Source organism: Stegodyphus dumicola, chromosome 7 (genome assembly GCF_044657685.1).
Source record: "Stegodyphus dumicola isolate Sdum_Otavi_A_Nest chromosome 7, ASM4465768v1".
Lineage (NCBI taxonomy): Eukaryota > Metazoa > Arthropoda > Arachnida > Araneae > Eresidae > Stegodyphus > Stegodyphus dumicola.
Window position 1 is genome coordinate 12,900,634 of NC_140774.1, and position 22,338 is coordinate 12,922,971.

Sequence of the window (22,338 nt, forward strand, 5' to 3'; positions counted from 1 at the left end):
AATTTTAAATTTAATGAAAAGTGAGTAATGAGCTCGGAAGAAATAAAAATATGTTTGTCCCCCCTTTTTTTGAAACCTTTATTAATCCAGGCTTCAGAGTAGGATTCATATGTAATGATCATATACAAACAGGAAATTATTGAATTTTATTTAATGAATACAATGGAATGTCTTACACGTTGCTTTATGTAATTATCTGCCATTAGAATAAAACTGTTCCAGCAGCATGAAAGCTTCTTAATTCTAAAAGAATAAAAGTCTTTTGACTATATGTTGTTTAATTTTTTTCAGTGTCAATAAGCTCATTAGACTCGAATACTAAATAAGCATGCAATGGGAAAAAAAAAAAAAAAAAAAAAAAAAAAAAAAAAACACTTTCATTCTGCAATGCACTTATGTTTATCCCAAGTCCAAAAACTTATTTCCATCAATTTTTATGATGCTGCAGAAGTTCTGTGACTGCAACTAATCTTCTTTGTGTTCAGGCATGAAAAGATGCAAACCCATCTCATGTTCAACTTAAAATAATCTGTAACTAATGTTTTCGCATTGCTAATACTTATTTTAAGGTCTTAGCAATTTCTTTGACAGTTAACCTCCAACTGACCCAAATTAATGCATCAGTGGCAGTCAGCTTGTATTCATCAATTGTGGTTCTTAGACAACAAGCATGGTGTTCATTTTCAACTTTAAGACTCGATGCTCACTTCTATACCATTTTCAATCTGAAAAAAATCTGAGATCATTGTTAGGTCAAAATCTAATAATGATTCACTTGCAACACCGTTCCAACATGTTGATTATAATTAACAAAAGTTATGGAGAGAAAAACTAGCAATACGATTCCTAATTTCAAACATGTATGCATTTGCTAATTAAGTCAAGATTACACTGCACAATTATGAAAACACAGCTAAAAAATTACTGTTCATATCTGGAAGTCCCTTATATTCCACTCTTTTAAAAATTCTTATGGTAATAAGTTTATCAGCATTTATAAACTCTGAATTATAAACAACAGTAATGCTTTATTTTTGGTAAAAACTAACTACTAAGTACAACCCTTTCTCCATCACATATATGAAGAAAAACTACCTTATGTCTTTTAGCTAGATTTTACTATCATTATCAGTCTGACATAAACAAAGTTTTATGCAGTGAATCCTTTGGTAGTTTTGCTTAGAAATTGGGAGGTAATTTAATAAGGCAAAGCAATGAACTTATTTAGGGAAAAATAAGAACTTCATATTTTTAAATCTTTAATATTTCAATTTCACATATTTTATATGTCATGCATACACTTATTTCCATATAGATCCTGAAATGTGATGCTTGCAAAGCTAATATTAGTCAAAATACAGAGCCTCATATAATCAATTGTAGATATAACAATAAACCCGTGGAAGGGGGGGGAACCTCTCTTGACTCGCAAACCCCAAAAAAGATAACTTCCAAAAAAGCTGTAAAACAATAAAGAACATTCAATAAACCACAAAAATAACAACTTTTATTAAAAAGCAATCTTTACTTCCGCTAACCTTGGCCATGCAACAAAAACAAGTAAATCATATAGAAGTAAGTATATCGCAAGATCAGTCTATAACAATAAAACACTTCAGTATAAATGGTGGTATTTGTACTGAACACAATAAAATCCTGGACCGTTACTGCTTAGAAAACAATTATGCAGAATTCATTTTAACTCATTTTATGATCTTTCAAAAAAGCAAAAGATATTCAATCAACGTAATATTTTTAACAAATAAATCAAATACAACAAATATGGCTTATCACAGATACAATCTGTGATGACCGAAATATAAGACTTGTTTTGTTAGCCAAAAAGTGGCTTTAAATCAAGAAACAGGTAATGGCACGGGATATCCAAGGTTTAAGCTTAAGTTTTCTGAAGAAAGTAAGTTTCACACATCCATTGTAAACAGAGCATCCTCATGGTTTTCTGAAAATATAAATAAGCAAATATTCAGTGTTCAGCTGGTGGGGGGAAAAGGACTTAACAGAACAAATGAATATCACAATATAAAATTAATGAAACAGTTTTCACTTTAATGTAATAATAAAAGATATTTAATATAATGAAATGTAAAAATAATACACTTAACACAACACATGGTCATATAATAAATATAGAATTGAAATCAACCCACATTAAAAAAAAATTTTAAGGCTACTAAATACAATCCAACATATGGAATCTTAACCTTTAAGATTACATGTAATATCTCTAGAAATGAACAAGATCCTAAAACTCAGTTAAAACTGAATTCTTGCAGGTAACTCAAACCAAAGCAATTAAAAGATAGCTTGACATAAAAGCTAGTTATCCTCACACCAAAAACTGGCACTTACGTGGAACTTTATGTAATATAACATAAAGTCACATAAATGTTTACAAAACTGTTCAAAATACTAACAATATATAATCTTTTCACAATAGCATGCTCAAATCAATACATAAAACAAAATTTGCCAATTAATGTTATTTAACTTTATTTAGGATTTATATATTAAATATTCTGTACAAATTTAACATAATTAAGGCTTCTGGGACACTTTCTTAATATGCAAGGTCAGAAAATCATTATAAATGTATTTTCTAAGGATGAAACTTAATTAGAAAAAGAGTTCAAAAAAGCTACCTTGTTTATCTGCAGCAGTGCCTTCAGCAATAGTACCATTCTCCTTTGGTTTATTCTGATTGAGACTAGTAATTCCTGGTATGTTAGGTAGATTCTTTGGAGGGGTTCGAGCAATAGGGGAATTGCGCATTTGCATTAAAAAAGCTCTATCGTATATAATTCGAGTTCCTGTAAAATAAAAACGCAATTAAAATGAATTTGAATTTACTAGCTCTCATAAGAAGAAATTTGTAAATATCTTTATAAAAGTATAAATAATTAAAAATTCATCATTATTAATATTCATGATTAAAAAATCAGCATTATTCTCTCAACAAGTGAGGCTTTAATTATAACAATTTTAATTACAAGTTTATCAGAATATAGGCTATTACTGGACTAAAGCAACAAACATTAAAGGGTGACAAATCACACCAGAACAAACATTTTACACCATAGAATGCACAGAAGCAAATGCAGCAGCTATAAGCTCGAGCAGGCCTTGGCAATTTATGACTTTCAGTCACTGAGAGTCCATTTCATAATTTTGATTGACCCACTTCAGTTCCGAAAATAAAGTCCAATATATAAAAATAAATTATAAAACATAAGTATGAATAGAATGCTTGAAGGATTCATACAAAAAATTAAACTGAAATAATGACTTCTTATTTGATTATAAAGCTGCAGTAAAGAATATGCATTTTTATTTAAAAAAATAAAAAACTTTAATATAATTTCAAGAAGAAATCCATAATATTGGCAATGCCGATTTGTAAACCTGAATTCCAAAAAACTGGCCTTGCCATTTTGTCTGCATTATAAAGTCAAGCAAATATTTTTACACATGAAATTTTTTTAAATTAAAAACGAGCAGCCTAATTTATGAAAATTTAAATGCTAGTATTTGCCTTAAGACAAATACTAAATACAAATAAAAAAATGGGCAAAAGCCCAAATTTGGAATTTTTTTTATCAACTATTTCATATTTTGTAAAACTTTCAGGAATTTTTTTATTAACAAACTCAATGATTTGAAAGCGAGCTGTGGCAAAACTTCACGAGGAGGGGGGGGGGGAACTTCTTTATCTCCGGCGCGCCAGACTCTGTATCGGAAATTCTAAAGATATGCTCATTTTAAAATTATTTTGCGATACTGCAATTGAACTTAATTTTATGGTTTGAGAACATGATGTTTGATAAATAAAGGTAACACACAAAACGTTAAAAAAACGCCCCTTTAGAAGTAATTTAAAATCTGAAAAACTTTTCAAATTTTTTTATTACTTTTTTTGGGGGGCAGTAATTTTTTTTTAATTAAAATTTTTTGAAGAAAGGTTTAACAATTAAAATGTCATTTTTCTCCCACAGTTTTCAATGTTTTTTCCAAATTTTCTTATTGTATTTATTAGAGAGTTCTTAATAACTTTAATGATCGATTTTGCAAATAATGAATTAGTTTCTAAGAAAAATAAAAACATATTTTTATGTAAAAACTTTGAAACAAATATCTCATTCCCATTTTCATTTCAAATAAATTTCTTTTCAGTATTTTGCAAAACCTATCCTTGTTTCTATAAAGTATATAATTTTAAATAAGCGGTAAAAATATTAAATAATTTAGGCCATATCTATATAATTTTTAGGATATTAAATAAAAGGATTTATCGAAAAAATGCAAACTGAGAAAAAGCACTTTAAAAAATATAAACGGCCTAAATTGTCATTCAATCATTTCAAATTCTTAAAAATGTTATTACTGAATTTCAATATATATATATATATATATTTGTTTACAGCACCATTCTCTTTATAAAAGTTCCATCTTCCTTAAGATTTAAAGGACCAGCCCGTACGTTGTTGTAATTTTTGATTAATAGCAGACCGCTATTTATTTTATTTTATTTTTACATTGCTCGGAGTTGCAATTGCTTTTAACACCCTAATGTGTATTTCAGCGGACGCATCGGGAAAAAGGAACAGAGCAGTGAAGCTCCAAAAAAGGATTTATTTTAAAAAAGATATATTCGGGAATACTAATGTTCTTTTATAAAAATTTTTTCGCATTAAAAAAGAGCTTCAATGGTCTGTTTCGGCGAAACGCGTAATGGTATTTAACCTAGTTCGACAATCAGTTTTTTTCCCATGAAAAGCCAATTGAGAGTACGAGTGGGTTAATTTACCATTTTCCGCTATATAATTATAGTATTTTGTTTTATTGCAATTTGTGTCTTTATTTTAATTTTTACTTTTTATGTATTGGCATTTTTACAATCTATGTCTTTTATATGTACTTTCCTTGTATATTTTTCCGTCGATCTATTTTTCATGTGAGTTAACTTTTCACATATCACAACGGTCAGATTAATATTTTCGTGCATTAGCAAGTCTTCCAGCACTAATTTTGGCAGTTTTTTCCAGACAAATTTCTTCTTAGTTTTTATTGTTGTAATACTGCGTTAAAACATTTCGTGGAGCTACAGCTCCTGGTAACTTTTTAGCAAGATCGCTGCAATGTTTCTATCTACTGCTATTATTATTATATATATATATATATAATATAAAACCTAGTGGTATTCAATTGGTTAATATAAACATAAATTATAAGCTTTTATTTAAAATCTTCGTAAAACAGGTTTAAAACAATTTTAATGCATGAATTAATTATAACATTTTTTCTAAAACGACAAATTCAAAAACAATATTAAAATGTTTATAATTAATGTAAATAATATTAATTTGACGTTTTATTCATTTTTTTCCCAAAAAGCAGAGTTTGAAATTTTAACAGCCAGAAAACATTTTATTTAAAGCCATTCAGCAATATATGTGATTTCTTTTCTTCTTTTAACCATTTGGTCTCGTATATAAATTGCATTTTAAATTAATTTAAGTGTATTTTAGTTAACTAAAAAGTTAAACTCCGATAGCAATAGTAAACAATGCCAAAAAAGATGTGAGCAAACGTTAGAAATCTGCCAATCCGATCCACGTTTCTGATATCATTCATTGCTCGCAGTGGCTTACGAATTGAGGGATGGAAGACGATGTGCATCTGAACCAGTCCTGAAGGTGAAACTGCTTCATATCCCTGTTTCTCCCTAATAGAAACGGTGGCTGCGTGAAAAAGCATTGCATGTGAACGGGGCTTAAGAGGCAGAAAAATGGAAGTTAGCCATGGGAAAAAAAAAAACAAAAAAGAGTTGGGAATTTTAAAAGGGAATGAAACTTTGGCCATAGTGCCCAGGCCAAAAGAAAGGAAGGTTGTTAAATGCAAGTGCGTCTTCAGGAGAATACTTTATAAAGATGGACAGGTGGAAAGACATAAAGCTCTTTTTAGTTGTTCGTGGCTGCATCCAAGTTGAAGGAATTGACGCAGGAGAAGTTTTGTCCTGTAACATGAGTTAGAACTATATTAGCATTCTCAGTTGAGCAGCATTGACAGTTTCATCAGGTGGATATTACTGCAGCCTATTCAAATGGAAAATTAAGTTAGCAATTTTCATGGAACAGCCACCAGTGAATCTGCATGACAAGTCTTTATGGTCTTCATCAGTCTGGGAGAGAGTGGAATATCTGCCTGGATAAATTTTTTAAGTCAGCTAACCTAACAAGATTCAGAGCAGACCCTTGCGTTTACTTCAATAAGGAAAAAGAGTTAATTGTAAGTGTGTACATGATGACTCCTCGTAATGACCAGCAAAGTTTCCATTATTCAGGAATTTACGGACAATATTGCTGCCACATTTAAAATCAAGGACTTAAATAGAAATACATCACCTTCTTTCCATGAGGATAAGCAGAACAGAAGAACTCATGATCAGAAACAATCGATATGCTAAAGGAGCATCAACACCATTAGATCCAGGTATGAAATATACACAAGCCATTAAGGATCATATGTTGGATGCTGAAGGAGCATATAGGCAGGCTGTTGGAGGACTATTGTACCTGGCAGGAGGAACAAGGCCTGATTTAACCTTTGCTAACATTTACATGAGCCAGTTCAATAACTGTCCAAGCAAGGATTAGGCTGCAATACAACCTATTCTTCGTTACGTAAAACATATCAAAGAATTAAAACTGACTTTACAAGACTGAAAAAGATTTGGAAGTGTTCTTTGATTCCGATTGGGCTGGTGATAAGATTGATAGACGATCATTCAGTGCCTATGTTGTATTGCTAGCAGCTGGAGCTGTCTTGTGGAGCAGTAAGGAGCAACAAATGCATGCCTTGTCAACAATTGAAGCTAAGTGCTTCTCAATGTGCTACGCAGCCAAGGAAGTGCTGTTGTTCCAAAACGTTTTGCAAGAAATTGTGGAAGAACATTTTTTTTAACTTCCCTCAAAACATATTTGTTGATAATCAGGGTGCCATTTCTTTAGCTAAAACCCATGTTACTTCAGAGCATAATAAACATATTGAACTCACACATTTTTTTCTTAAGAGAGAAGACCGAATAGAAGTTGTTGAACCTTACCTATGTTCCTTCCAGTTCAAATGCAACAGAATCGTAGACTAAGAATGTGAAAAAGAAACCCTTGTATAGCCAAAAGTTCAATGTAGGACTGAGGGAAATTTCATCCCGGGGGAGTATTACAAATGACTTTCATATCTGTGATTACATTTCCCATTATATTTTTGCAATCTGTGTGGCAACACGCTTTTCATTTCTTTTCTTTCTGGCAATGTTTTCAGATACTGTCCCTGTATTTCCTTTTACCATGTTCCTTTTGGGTGCTTAATAATATATGTTAATACAGATGATGTTTTACTTGTCTCCATTCATAACGTTAGACCTTTAACATGAATGACTAACATTTTGATGAACTCGTTTGTCAGATAGCAAAGCTCGAGTTCCTACTTATTTAAGTTCTTTTAAATGCTATATCCATAGTTTATATTCGCTGATTAACTAATTTAACTAATTAAATAAATTACAACCCATTATTATCTAACTAAAGAATAATCTGTTCCTTCAAACTTCAAGTGGAACAAATGGCGTTAAGTTAGATGGGATTTCCATCAACTTTCACAGTCGACAAAAAAGTATGAAGTACCCTAACTATTCAATGAACTACTAATAATTTTCAAGTGGCCACTAACAGATTTTGATAGGATATCAGAGAATATGAGGGTTATCTGTTTCATGGAAGAATACCTTCATAGAGGATTTTTTTAAGAAATTGGCTCATGTTTCCATTACATAAGAACTCAGCAGATTGAACCACTTATATGCTTGGCTCATGTTTCCATTACATAAGAACTCAGCAGATTGAACTGTAATGTCACTTATATGCTTATTATTATTAAAAGTGGAGTTTCTGATAATAATAGAGAAATAATTCAGCAAATAGTATGACTACCAGTGCCCCATTTTAATATTCAGTTTAATAAACAAATTGGTCAAATCAATCAGCATTCAATTTATCAATGCTTCTACCTCACAATCAAAATTTAATCAATGCATGAATGTTTTAATCTTTTTCACAGCTTATCTACTTCCTATGATATATCAATGATACTGCAATTTTATCATGAACATGTTGAAATTGCTGGATTAAAGTTGATAAGTTTTTCACTGTTTCAGTTTTTAAAGCAAAATTCTGGTGTCTGCTAAACCTTTTGGATAAGGTTTCTTCATTGAATATTTTCGTTACAGCTACTTTATTCACTTAATAATTATGCTATAAAAGTTTAAAAGCCAAAACAAGATTGATAGTAAATACACATATTCTAATGACAGTACTCAATACAACTGCGTCACTTATACTTTACTACTATAACTCCTAATCACAAAAAAGTGTAATTGATCGAAAATATAGCAAATCAAATATATAATAAATAACAATAAAAAAAAATCAAATGAAAGGAAGGCTTTCTGTCCTTTTAGTTAATGAAGAAAGAAAAATACGTAAAGCTGCATAAAAAATTTCATGTATTGGTCATAGTTTTCATAATTTTAAATTTTAAAATTGAAACCTTAACGACAAATATAAACAACCTCCCCCTCTAAAAAAAAATTACACAAGATGATAAAGTTTTGCATGCATTTCAAAAACACAACTGTTTGGTTTCCTTTGAAAATAAAAAAGTAATGCTTAATGCAAAATCTGTTATATAAAATGGAAAAAGAAATATGTTATTCATTGACAATGCATACAGAAGGAGGAAGAAGTCACAAAATTCTAACAGGATAATAGTGATGATTGGTACATAACATTATTTACTACAACAGGAAGAGTTTTATAAATATTGGAAGCTTCAAGGAAATCTGTTTGTTTTATTACTATTAACTAATTACAGGAAGCCGTGCAAGGACTATCTCAAATCTAATTCATTAATAAAACATTTTTAACAACTTGATTACATATCCAACTTTTTCCCCGAGCTAAAATTAACAAATTTCAACAGCATTTTTTTAAGCTTCCCATATTCCTGAAAATCTATTTCAGCATGATATGACTTTCAGGTCTTTCTATCCTATGACTTTTCAAACATTTCCCTCTCCCACATACTGATGATTCCAAGATGCTTAAACACATTAATTTTTTATATCACTTTACTCAGAATAAAATGCTCTCTCACTGTAATTGTTATGTATAATTATTTTCATATTTTTCTCCATGTAGACTAAAAAAAGAAAGAAAGAAGAAAAAGAGAAATTCTATTGGATTCTGTCTACTAATTTTCAGTCAAATCATGCCAATTCATGCAGGCTTTTCTACTATAGCAGTTAAATTTTTTTAAAGCTGAAAATCGTAGTTTTGTTAGGGTATAAATGTAAGCAACAAATGTGTATCCTAATATTTCTTTTTTTTGGCATGAACTTTCAAAAGTTTGCAATATAACATATAGTTTCTTTTTATACCTCATGGAGAAATATTTTATAGAAAAAGGCCACTTCAAAACTTATAATTCTAAAACTGCTTGCACTGTCAACAATTTTTAAGTAACTTTGTTAGCGATAACTGCACATATGGCTCACTAAAAACAATGGAAATCTTAACATTTCAAGTATATTTATAACAGTTAAACTTGCCTGTTGTTTCATAAAAGATAACTTTAACAGCACTTACAAACGCAGAACAATATAATACAAATAAAAAATGGGTAATGAAGGTAGGCTAGGTATCATTCTTTGGAAAAAATCAGTTTCATGTCTCAGTTGTCTCTACCGAAAACTATATATTTAATCTAGTTTTTTGAGTTTACAACATTTTCATGCCACCAGAAAAATAGTTTGTGCCAAAAACACAGTACACTGCATCAATGACATCCTTATTCGATGAGAATTTCTTTCGACCACTTCAAATTTAGGATAAAGAAAACATTTAGCGATACAGAACAGAATGAATGAGGAATCAATTTAAAGAATACATCAGGTCATTTTATATTCAGTTTGAGAGATGATGGTTTGGTGAAAGAAATAATTTTTGTACACCAATTTCAACTGTTTCAGTTTTAAAGTTCAATGAGGCCACATAATAGGCCCCCGTCACTTTTCTGCCCCTGTTCTTTAATGGAATCTCTTTAACAGGTTATCAGAATCTCCCTCTCCTCGGGGGGGGGGGGGAGGAAGGAAGAAGTCCTTACTTTCCAGCCACAAAGTGGTCTTCGCCTTAATTTCAGTGCACTTTCACTACTTGCTGTCCACTGCTTTAATTCAGTTTCATAAAGGTAGATCCACGTTTAGTCCACATATATTTATGAATTAATATAAGAAGTTTCGGGAATTATAGTTAAAACATCACTAAATGTGTTACTTTGGGATCTCCTTTTTCACATGCTTTGGTATTTATGGAAATTCCCATCGACAACAAGAGATGTCGTCAATAGCTCTATAACAAAAAAATAAATACTAAATACAAGAAAAAAGTTCTATTCTTATTTTTCTTTCAAATTTATTATATTATCATTTATTTATGTTTAATTTTTCATTAAAAATTTCCATTATTTTGTATTAAGGAGATTTACTGTAGCAATTATAAGCAATTATTTTCTCTATGTTTTAATTTTTGACCGGTAAGATTCCATAACTTGGGAAATATTCAACAGCATGCTCTTCTGAAGTAGGCAGGTCCCAAATTTTAATCATTTTTTTTTTAATGCGTGATAGAGGGGAAAAAAAAAAAGAGTCTTTACTCAAGAATAATAACTAACATGTGTAATCAAGGTTACATCAAACCCAGCATGTTTGAAGAAGTCTTTTCCATTTTTGGTGATAAATCACGTAGTTTGGTGTCTTTTCTTTGACAGGCAAAAATGGTTGACGTATTTTCCGTAAGTACCTATGCTTTTAATCAACAACAATTATGGCACCAACTGTGCACATAGCTTCTTCCTCAGCAATTTTCAAAGTGGGATCTGAGAGCCATACTGTGCGAACCAATTAAAATTCCAGAGGGGGTTGGATATTTGTTAAGTGCACAGTGTCTGTACAGCATGGGAGCACTTAATGTACTGGTAAGTTAAAAGTGTCCTCAAGAGGTTTGATGGCAGCAGGAGAAGAATGGGAAACTTTGGATCTGTCTTCTGTGGTATCCTCCATCTAAACTGAGAAAGATCTTTCCCATTCTTGCTGGGATAAAATTGGTTGCCCATCATGCACTTATTCATTTCAGATGCTTATATATAATGAGTAACTTCATGAATTTTCATTCACTAGTCTTCCATATTGATATGATGGCTTTTTCAAAAATATCAGTTATGGTGACATAAACTAGGCATCCAGAGTATGCTTCACATTCAGATCACGTTTATCCAGGTTTCAACTTGTTTATCTAAAAACAAATGGTTTTCCATGCTAAGCAAAAATTCTGTGAGCTTCAAGCAATTTTTTATCCGAGCAGCGATCCACTTCCTTAAATGCAAATGTTTTACCAAGATAGGGAAGTAATTTTCCATTTTTGTTTTTTCAACTCTACAATGCTTGCTTCAAATAAGTACCATTTAAAGAACTAAAGCAAAATTAAAATTCCACTATTATTTACCAAACCATTAGTTAAGTCTTCATAAAGGGTTTTATCAATCTCTATAACAAATCGAAATGAATCTCAGCAAATAAATATAAACTAAACAGAAAAATTATTCTGGAAATCACTTGCATTATTAAAAAAAGTATATATATTTTTTTCACAGCATATCCTTTTCCTTTGATACTAGAAATCAATTTTTTTCCAAACCTACATTTGAAACATGGAACTTTAGATAAGATTAAAAAAATAACTAACCTCCTATATATCCGGATTCTTTTCTTTCTCTTTATTTTTTTATAAATCAGCAAACATGAAAATTAATGATTTCTTTCTAAAGCTTTGGTTACTTTCAAACCATGGCCAATTTCTAAACACATTTAAGTTTATGTAGCAAACAAAAGCTTCTCTTTTGCATTATGTACCGGCCCTGAAAAAGGCATTTTAGATGCGCTGAAAATAGAAATAATTACATTTTTATTCACCAAGACATGTTTGATTTTCAGATTAAAATTTTTATTCATCAAAATGGTACATTCTTGCAAACTGTACATTCCCTGATACTTTGAATATCCTGCTAATGTTTTTATTTTCTTGCTGTTGCAAGCATAATTTATATATATATATATACATATAACTATATATTCTTCTTTATAAAGATGACCGGAAAAATACTGAAATGCACCTGAAGCCTGGTTTCTTTACAAATTTGTATTTACTTTCTTGTACAAGTTTTGGATCAAAATTACATTTTCTTAAATTTCTGTAATGAAGAAACTTTGCAATATTCTGAATTCATTTAAATTAAAAAAAAAAAAAAAAAAAAAAAGTAATGCTATTACCACAGACTACATAGCATATTTTAAAAAAGTTACTATTTCTAGATATATACTGCTAATTACACAATTTTCTAGAAAAAGGTGTGGAATTTCATGAAAATATTCTTAAACCTTTAGGCGAGGAGAACTGTCTAAAAAATACAACTTTTTACATGACTCCCTAAAAGAAAAATTAATTATGCTTTAATTACGTGAAATGGAAATTTTTATTGTGTAGAGCAGGGAATCCCAATTTATAGTGCAAGATGGAATTTCAGGTGGTGATGAATCAGGAATCATTCATCAGCTGCCATTGTGCAAACATACTTTTAGTGGATGTGATTATTGAACAAACATTTCTTACAGATGTAGAAAATAAATTTGGAACTACTGTGGAAAAAAAAAAAAAAAAAAAGAGGAATGCTCAGAGATAATGACTTTACTAACTTGTTGCTGCTTTTTCGGACTTGTTTTTGAAGGAACTTAACGCTTTCAAGCAGTACCTTTTTTGTATCTTTCTGCAATAACTTATCCCTCCAGTGTTTCTTCAAAGGCAATTTGCTGATTGGCAGCTCCTCAGTTAATTATACCAAGTATTCTTTGTGGAATTTCTGAAATTCCATCTTACATAGTTTGTACAGATTTCTGCACGTGGAAATTAAGGATTTTTAGGGACCTTTAAGGATCTTTAATGGAAAAAATTAAGGACGCATCACAAAGGAAATTTGATAAACGAAAGCAATTATCAATACCCAAACTTCACTTTTGTAATACCATTCTAAGAATAAAATAAATCTCTAGTACTTCTAATAAAATAAATCCAAGTAGGATACATTATTATAATCTAATATTTAACATAGTTAGACATGTAATTTATGATACTGATTCTATTATTATGATATTAGGATAATGACACATAAAAAACTATAAACATGTATGTCCCATAGCAACAACTCGCAATAAAATAAAATATGGGTCTTTCCTTAATTTGAAAAATTTCTACATACTTTGGCTAATTCACAACATTTTCTTTTTAGCATCTTTTCTTTGAAAATTTTCCACATACTCTGGCTAATTCACAACATTCTTTTTTTAGCATCTTTTCCAACTTTATTTGTTTCAATAAACAAACCAATGTTTTCACATGTTTCTGCTTCATCCCCTGATCAATTAATCCTTTAACAATATAATCTGAAGAATAACTTTCTTTTATGTAGTCAAATCCTTTCTCAATAAGTTTCCTTTTTCTTTTAAGATTTCAGATTTCTGTTTTCTAAAGATCTGCATGTATTTAGTAGGTAATGGTGAAACAGCTAACTTTATTTCTTTACCAATATGTGTATTGAGAATAAAAGATAAAAGATCAAGGCTGACCAGAGCCAACGTGGCAGAATTTTAGAAGTTAGTGAAGCACTGAGCAACAAAAATTAGGGATTATGAAAAATTTTAGAATTTAAGACAGATACTAGGCAGGACTCACAAATGATCAATTCAGGTCCCATAGAGACTGCACCAGTTGGCAAAATGCCTGCCACTGTGTGAGTGAGATAGATAATACAAATCTTTTAAATGGTCAATTTGCGGTTTCTTTATTAACAAAAAAAAAATTCTTTTCTACTGATGTCTGTCCACGTGACAAGATTAGAACCATTTTTGAAATTTTCGACTTGTCTAGTGAAACAATGAGAAAATAAAGATAAACACGTTTAGAGAAAGAAAGACTTTTCAGGATCAAAAGTAGAAAATTCAAATACCTTTGTTTTCACTGTTCTTACAAAAAATTCTCCAAAAAGTAAGAAAGTACACATTTCTTATTAAAAAACCCATTCATTATGTGCTAATGCCATGACATTATCAATTTTACTACAGATGGGGGGAAGGAAGAAAGAAAGAAAGAGGATAAAAAACTTCCAATACAGTATTCAAAATCACCAAAATGCTGTTGAGTCATACCTCAAAAAGGAATTGATCTTCATTCTAAAAAAAGAAATTATTTTGAAGTGTTACTGTTTCTATAGAAAAAAGGTCTGTTTTGGGCCCAATAATTCGGGAATCGCACCGCTCATATTAAGTAGGAGAGAATTCAAATGATAATCCATAAAATACATTTGTCAATGAATTACCAAAAAATATTCTTCAAAAATGTTATTTAACACTCAAAAGGGCTGTCACAGAAAAGACAGATATCTCAGATGATTAAAAATATGAATCTTTCATAGATTTTGACCAAAACTGAGGACTTTTAAAGAGCGTAAAAAAACACTGTCTTACAGATCCTCCTTTGAACGTTTGCAAATCTTTAACACGTTACAAAACTTCATTTTCAATTTATTGCAATGTTTGATTTGCCTTCAAATATAAACTTACACAAATTTCTTACCCTGATGATTCTAAATCTTCTTCAGTTGACAACATATGAAACTGAAAAATTATCATTTTATTAAACAATGACCTAAATTTCATAATATTATTAAATGAAACTTGCATGTGCATAATGTAGAGTTTGGCATACTTCATACAGTTTATCACTTTGTGGTCTTATGGCTGGTAGACCAAGCCATAAATCATTTTCAAGATACACTAGTCTTTTCCTACTTAAATTTGGTTAGTTTTAATGCAGAAACCGGTATTCATATAATAGTAGGAACTCAAGAATATACCACCATGACTGTAAACTTCTACGAGCAAAGAGCATTGTGGTAACTCTGAGCCATCAAATTTTGAATAATGTACATCTCCACCCAAATATGGGCATCTGGAAACCCAAATTTATTTTATTATCAATTTCATATTTTGTAAAGCATTTATGAGTTCAAAGCGAGCAATGGCAGCACTGTAAAAAAAAAACAAAGTTTTTTTTTTAAATCTCCAGAGCACAAAACTCTGTATTGGAAATTCTAAAGATAAGCTCTTTTAAATATTTTGTGCAATAAAGCTATTGCTGTTGAATTGAATTTTATGGTGATTGAAGTGTGAAGAACATAATACTTAATAAATAAAGGTAACACACAAAACGTTAAAAAAAGTCTCCTTTGGGCATATAAGATGTGAAAGCTTTCAGATTTTTTTGTCTTAACTTTAAAATATGCAATTTGCCAGCAAGGGACGAAATTACACTCAAATTTCTGCAGGAATGCAGAATTTTGCTGAAAATCTCTATAGGGAACAATGTAGAGGTGCATTTAGTATGACTGGCAGTGTTGCCGAAGTTCATGTGATGAGTCTCTTCAATTCTCTGAAGTTTTTTATGTGAAAGCATATTGGTGTGTACTTTGAAAAAAAGAATAGTGTTAAAAATTACATAAAGATTTGGAAAAGAATGAAAGAATTTTATTTTTTTAAATAAATCACAATATTTTAATAAATGTATCACATAATGATTATTTAATAATTAAAATCTGAATAGCTAAAATACGTGTTCTTTTCATATGTTGATAAATATCACTTGGACCTAGTTAAGGAATCATTTTAGAAAATGCCACAAAAATCATCTAGTTACAACCTATAAGCAACCTTTTCATATTTTCATCTATAAAAAATCACCAAACTAAGTTATGTTAATATGCAAGTACAAGCTATGCATTACATTCAAACAGTAATCACCATTATACGCATTCATCCATTTCATAACGGATGTAAATAAACTGCCAAACAGACATCTTCTGGACTTCATGAAAATTTTCAGGTTACAAGGTGCTCTTCCGAGTAGTGCTTTTCTGAACTGAACTTACCTTACTGAGAGCTATATAAATATGAACAGGAGACCACAAATATCAAAGACATCCAATTCTTTTGCCCCTCCCATGTACACACATTTTCACATTACATTCCTATCAACATAGCTTTTCACAATCTGTTTTTATTAACAACATTCTACCAGTTCTAGTAATGAGAATTTTTTTATTTACATGACAATCGTTTCTAAGCATTGGCGTAGTGATGCTACCAGCAGAAAGAAGCTGTGATGTCTTTATCAATGAGAAAGTAAAAATTTTGGAGAGTAAATTTTAATTACTGAATTAATACATTATATGAAGTGATGTTTACCAGTACACTTCATTATTTATTAATATTGTTTTAGCATATTAAATTTGTCAATTAAACTTCCCCAAATTATATATGTTATATGGAAATCTCATTCTACTTGACATTTGCTCTCATCGGCAGTTATGCCCAGAGGACACTGGGGCACTAGTGTATGTTTTTCTTAAAATTAAACAAGGAACAAGAAGTTCACAAATTAGAGTTATTTTAAAGAAAAACCACAGATCAGTCTACATGAACTCCCAAATGCTTATCACTAATTGCAGGAAAATACATAATAATTCACCATTTGTAGTTAAGTCGCACGAAAGTGTTATTTTTTTAAAATATCCTTAGTTTCTTTCATTGTAAAATTTCTGCTTTTTTTCTTGCAAACATGCAAAAAGAGGTTGTTTGGGCTTAACTCTTCAGGTAAGTTATTTTAAGGAATTACTCTCTCAATTTATTAATGCCATAAAAAACACATGTTACAAAATTTCATGGCACACTAGTTGGAAAACAGCTCTCATCCCATCAAATTATACGTAAAATTCTTTACAAAGCAGGAACTCTGCATTTTAATAACATGGTGAATTACTATATCTTCTGAATGGGTAATTTTACAAGAAACTAAGAACAAGTAATAAAGTTTTTCAGAAGCTGCAGAAAAAGTGCTAGGTCCCAACAGAAAATCAGAAAACAGATAACATGAATACACATTATAGAGTTGACATGTTCTCGAGTTATCTGGTTTGTTATCTAGCAAACACAGATATGATTCACCTGCATATTCTACAGAAAGATAAATTCCATATGATTCATGTTCTGTACATTTTGCAGAAAGTGATAATGAATGCATAAACAAAATACAGACGATATACAATAGAAATTTAGTATTCATATTAAAAAATGACTTGAATATAGAATAAATCTAGAGATATCCTTGTAGATATTGCAAAATTATTTACAAGTTGAATACAATCCTACATATATATGTGATCATACATCTTTAAAAATTTGCTTGCCAATTACAAAAGTCATGCAGATATATTCCACATTAAGAATTCTACTCAGAGCTTGATAAAATGTAATGTTTGTTCTCTATGCTACAAATAAAAGTAACTTTTATAAGTGTTATTATATTGCGGGTCTATAAAAATTTTCTCTTCTTCTTTGCAGAAATATTTGGTTAGAGTAGACTTTAAGGTATCTCTTGTATTATGGCGATGCTGTTTTATTTACTGCCAAGTTGTTGTTTCATTTATGGTAACTTGAGTAGTTGAATGTTATGGAAACTCTACTGTGACGTAATCGGGTGCATGATTCTGGGAAATTTTGAATCATGGGATGTTTTGTAAGCACTTTTGTGGTATGTGTTGGTTTTATTGTTTAGATGGTAGAATGGCTCAATGTAGTAAGATTAATTCGAAGTTTCTGTACGATTTGGAATGAAAGGGGGAAAAGAGCGTTAATTGACTGGTGTGTAAATGAAGATTTACTTAGTAGCCATTATAAGTGTCCTGTATGTAGGAAGGATATCCGTCTAGTCGAACGTAAAAACCATTTAGATGGATTTGAATGGGTTTGTAGGAAGAAAGGTTCAGATGTGGTGCCGCCGATACACAGATTCGAGTTCAGATAATTTTAGGAAGTTTTGGTTAATCTTTGGATTATGGTAACTTGGCGATTTTTTGGTGAAACTTTGGCAACCAACCCTGCTACAGCAACCTGCTAGTTTTTGTTTGGACGCCATTTTGTTTTCACGAAGGCACTTTTTTTCTTTCTTTTTTTTTTACTCAACATTTTTTCTAACAATCTGCTAGCCGAATTACGCTTATACTAGAACTTTTATGGAACAAAAATGCTTAATCATGACGAAGATTAGGTACGAAATTGGGAGAAAGTGCAGAATCGCCCACTGCTTGCCGCGTTTTTAAGAATTGCACATACACGGTATCATCCATGTACACGTCAAACTATTTTGACTTAAAAAAATATCCCAGAATTGCACAAAAATGGCATTGAGCACACTCTTGACTTTATCCATGTACACTGCTAAAGTCCTAGCTAGTAACCTTTATCGCCTTACCAAAATGTCGCCAAACTACTTGTTACCATATTCCAAAGATTAGCCAAAAAAAAAAAATCCCAGAATTGCACAAAAATGGCATTGCACACACTCTTAACTTTATCCATCTACACTGCTATTTTCTCATAAATTACAAAAACTTGCACGAAAATGCAAAAAAAATCTGTGAATCTTTAAACTCGGTAAAAAGCACATATATGAAATTACCTGATCGCGAAAAAGGATATACCCTTTCCAAGGATGACCCTCTTCACTATATCCATGTACACTGCTTTTTTCTCATAAATTAGAAAAATTTCACGAAAATGCATTAAAATACTCAACGTATTCCAAAATACTACAAACATATAACTCACAAAATCACGATCATTAAATTAAAAAACACTACTTAAAATATAAATAAGCACATACATTAAATTAATAAAAATTAGATTACAATCCTAATTACTTTAAACTAAATCATTGCTAATAACAATTTTCAATAATATCATATTAATTTATTTACTCCTTACATTTAGAACAATGCATAAAAATAATATCCACAAATGATTAAAAATACTAACTTACCTAATCTTCAGAATCTTCATTACGTGGCACACACACTTCCACTATTTCACACAACGAAGCTTAATACAAAATAATATAGTACTACAGTTTTCCAAATTCCCCCCCTTTTCCGATTAAAGAACTGTAATTCGTCCATTAATGTCACATGACATATCTCATGATCTCTCATTTCTCTCGCACAAAATAATGCGCAATCGGAACTAAGTATTTCTCACATTATTACCAAAGTCCTAGGTAACCTTTATCGCCTCCAAAATGTCGCCAAACTACCAGTTACCATATTCCAAAGATCAGCCAAAGTTTTTTTATGCTGTTAAGAAATTTTGTGCGTCACAAACTAAAGACGAAGGAACTTCAAAATATGGTAAGTGGATATTTGCTTTTTGTAGTGCTTAAATGTACAACATGTTTTCCTTTTTTATGTTATTTTATTGTTTGGTTTAAAATGTAGTTTATTGAAATTATGTTTTTTTTTTTGTTTGCCTGTATTATAGATTGGGCGCTCCTTTGACTTTTTAAGTGAAAATATATCGATGTGTACATGGACAAAGTCAAGGGAGTGCACAATTCTTGAAATTTTTTTTGAAGTGAAAATAGGTCGTTGTGTACATGGATAAAATCAAGGAGTGCGCAATACCATTTTTGTGCAATTCGGAGATTTTTTTTTAAAGCAAAAATAGGTCAATGTGTACATGGATCGAGTTTGTGCAATTCTTTATCGTGTTATTTTGGCTGTGTGTCCCAAAAATTGCCGTTATGCAAGCCAAAATAATAAGTCAAAGAATTGCACAAACTCTGTATTCATGTACCGCCAAAAATCACCAAGGGGCACCCTAAAATACACTTTTACCAAATATTTTGGTACTTATCTGTTATTGGGACCCGATTCAGAAATTTATGTAGGCATGTACATGCATACATTCTGAATCCAATCCTGATGACAGAAATGAACCAATATTTTAATAGAAATAACAGTTGATGTTCTAAAAAAAAAAAAAAAAAAAAAAAAAAAAAAAAAAAAAAAAACAGAAGTATTAAATAATTTATGCTAAAACGGGTATTATAAAAGTTTCACATATTAATAAATTTAATTTTCATATGTTTTGAAATACACATTTAAATAAAACAGATGAAAGCATTTAAACAACAAACTGTCAAACTTTAAAAAAAAAAAAAAAAAAAAAAAAAAAACTGCTTTTAGACCTTTTATAAACAGATAAGACTTCCCCCCAATTTTTCAATTACTGTGTCAATTAAAAAATATGTCAAGTGATAAACTTCCTCAATTATGATCATCATAGGGAAAAGGTGTCCGGTAATAATAGGAATCAAATGCAATTTATGTCACAGGTTTTATTCCATCAGCTGACAGTTCCTTGAATGTCAGAAATCTAATGGAACTAAGCATAAATATTAATCATTCCATGTTGGTAACAACACAAACGTAAATAAATGTAAAAAAAGGATACAATATAATTTAAAAATTTGTATCAAAAGGATAAAAATATTTTCAATCCAACACTGAGAGCTTAGCTTCTCATATTAACTGTTAAAACAGACTAATGCTCAGAGAGAAAATATTCTTTTACTCGCTGAAAGCTCAAAAAAAATTTTATATCAGTGCGATGAAATATCAGACAGATATGAGATCTTTCCTTCTAGCGATCATACAGTACCAATGAAGGGCAGATGCTTTTTTCTCTCTCTCTTCAGCATATCAGAGTCAAGTTCATCATAAAACTAAATTTACTTGCTACACTAATACTTCATGATAGAAAACATGCCGTGCAAAACACCTGCAACAGAATTGAATCAAGTGCCATATTATTTATTGAAAACTATGTGCTGCTTTTTCTCTTTTAATCAGGAACTATCATCAAAAGATGAAATAAAGATAATTAAAAACATTTCTATGATAACTATATTTGTATATATAATTTAAGGCAAAAACAAACATGCCTTAAATTAAGCTTTAATAGAGAATTGCATAAAAAACTACTTCATAGTTAAGTAGTAATATACGTATTTCAATCTTTTACTTTGTTATGACAAACTGTTCTCATACACTACCTAAAAATCACTGCAACTCTACTACAATTTTTGGCTACTGCCCATGTAACCGGAAACAAATCAAGAAACATATACACTAACATAATATCATAAACTATCTTTTATACTAATATTTGATCCTCTCTTTATCTAAAATCAATAATTAAAATGGAAAATATGCTTGAATGAAATAAAAAAGTGTAAGAGAAGAAAATAACTCGAAGCTTCGATATAATAAATATTGTCTTTTTAAATGGCCAAAATTTAAATTTTTTATTTTTTCTTCATGTATGGCAGGAATTTATTTCAAAACACAAAAGTTAATGTATAGCTCTCCGGTATTACAAAACTAGAAAAAACAACTGATTAAACATTACGAGTACAACCACAAACAAATGGGCGTGTACGTGAAGACATTAGAGAAGTTTTGTTTTAACAATTTTGACTTCATCGATTTCATGAGTTAAACAAGTATTTCCAACCACATAAATATAAATTATGCTTATCATGCATTACATATGCTTATCACGTTTGATATCGACGCTGCGATCATCTTCCGCAAACAAGACACATACCACAACAAAGTCACATGCTTTGATCAAAACAGAACATATGTCGCAGAAGTAAGAACTACATATGGCACCTGATTTAATAATGTAAATTCAAGGATAATTCATGAGCAAAAATTACATTATGAAAACCATGCAAGATAAAATACAAACCGCCAGGAGTAGTTGAAAAAATGGTTCCACCAGGTGTAGAAGAGTAGTCTATTGGTAACTGAGAGGCATCGTTAATAACTACTCTACGGCCAGGAATTTCCCTTGTATTGCTACTTTTCCTCTGAGGAGAATTGTTATTCATCATTATAAAATTATTTACAAGAATATACAAATAAATTTATAACAAATAATTAACTTCAATTCATTCACAACCCAACCACGTTGTTTCCAACTTCAGACAACGCGATTAACACGCAGACCACAAAAACAAGCACTTCGTTTTTCGTACCGTTGCCAAATGCGTAGCATACATTGTAACAAAACTTCAGTAAATATATTTATAGAACTTAACGTTCAGAGTTATTTTAGTAATATTAAGAGTTTAGCATGTATTTAAATATCATATTAAGTTATCATATTTACTAGTATAATAATTTTATTCATATTGTCAACAT

At 30.4% G+C, this 22,338-nt stretch overlaps 1 protein-coding gene across 1 annotated transcript; it reads right to left on the reverse strand.

Annotated features, from left to right (window-relative positions):
* Positions 1-1,485: 1,485 nt before the first annotated feature.
* On the reverse strand, positions 1,486-22,160 carry Thor (eukaryotic translation initiation factor 4E binding protein thor). Its single transcript, XM_035371180.2, has 3 exons — positions 21,884-22,160; positions 2,661-2,828; positions 1,486-1,960 (listed from the first exon to the last, which is right to left on the reverse strand). Exons 1-3 carry the CDS (start codon positions 22,026-22,028, stop codon positions 1,923-1,925), a joined length of 351 nt encoding a protein of 116 aa, XP_035227071.1. The 5' UTR covers positions 22,029-22,160; the 3' UTR covers positions 1,486-1,922.
* Between the last annotated feature and the right edge of the window lie 178 nt (positions 22,161-22,338).

Coding starts and splice junctions, on each gene's coding strand:
- Thor (XM_035371180.2), bottom strand. CDS start 22,028: ATGATGAATAACAATTCTCCTCAGAGGAAAAGTAGCAATACAAGGGAA. Junction 2,829..21,883: donor TTTTTCAACTACTCCTGGCG/GTTTGTATTTTA, acceptor TTTATTTTACAG/GAACTCGAATTATATACGAT. Junction 1,961..2,660: donor CACTGCTGCAGATAAACAAG/GTAGCTTTTTTG, acceptor TTATATTTTCAG/AAAACCATGAGGATGCTCTG.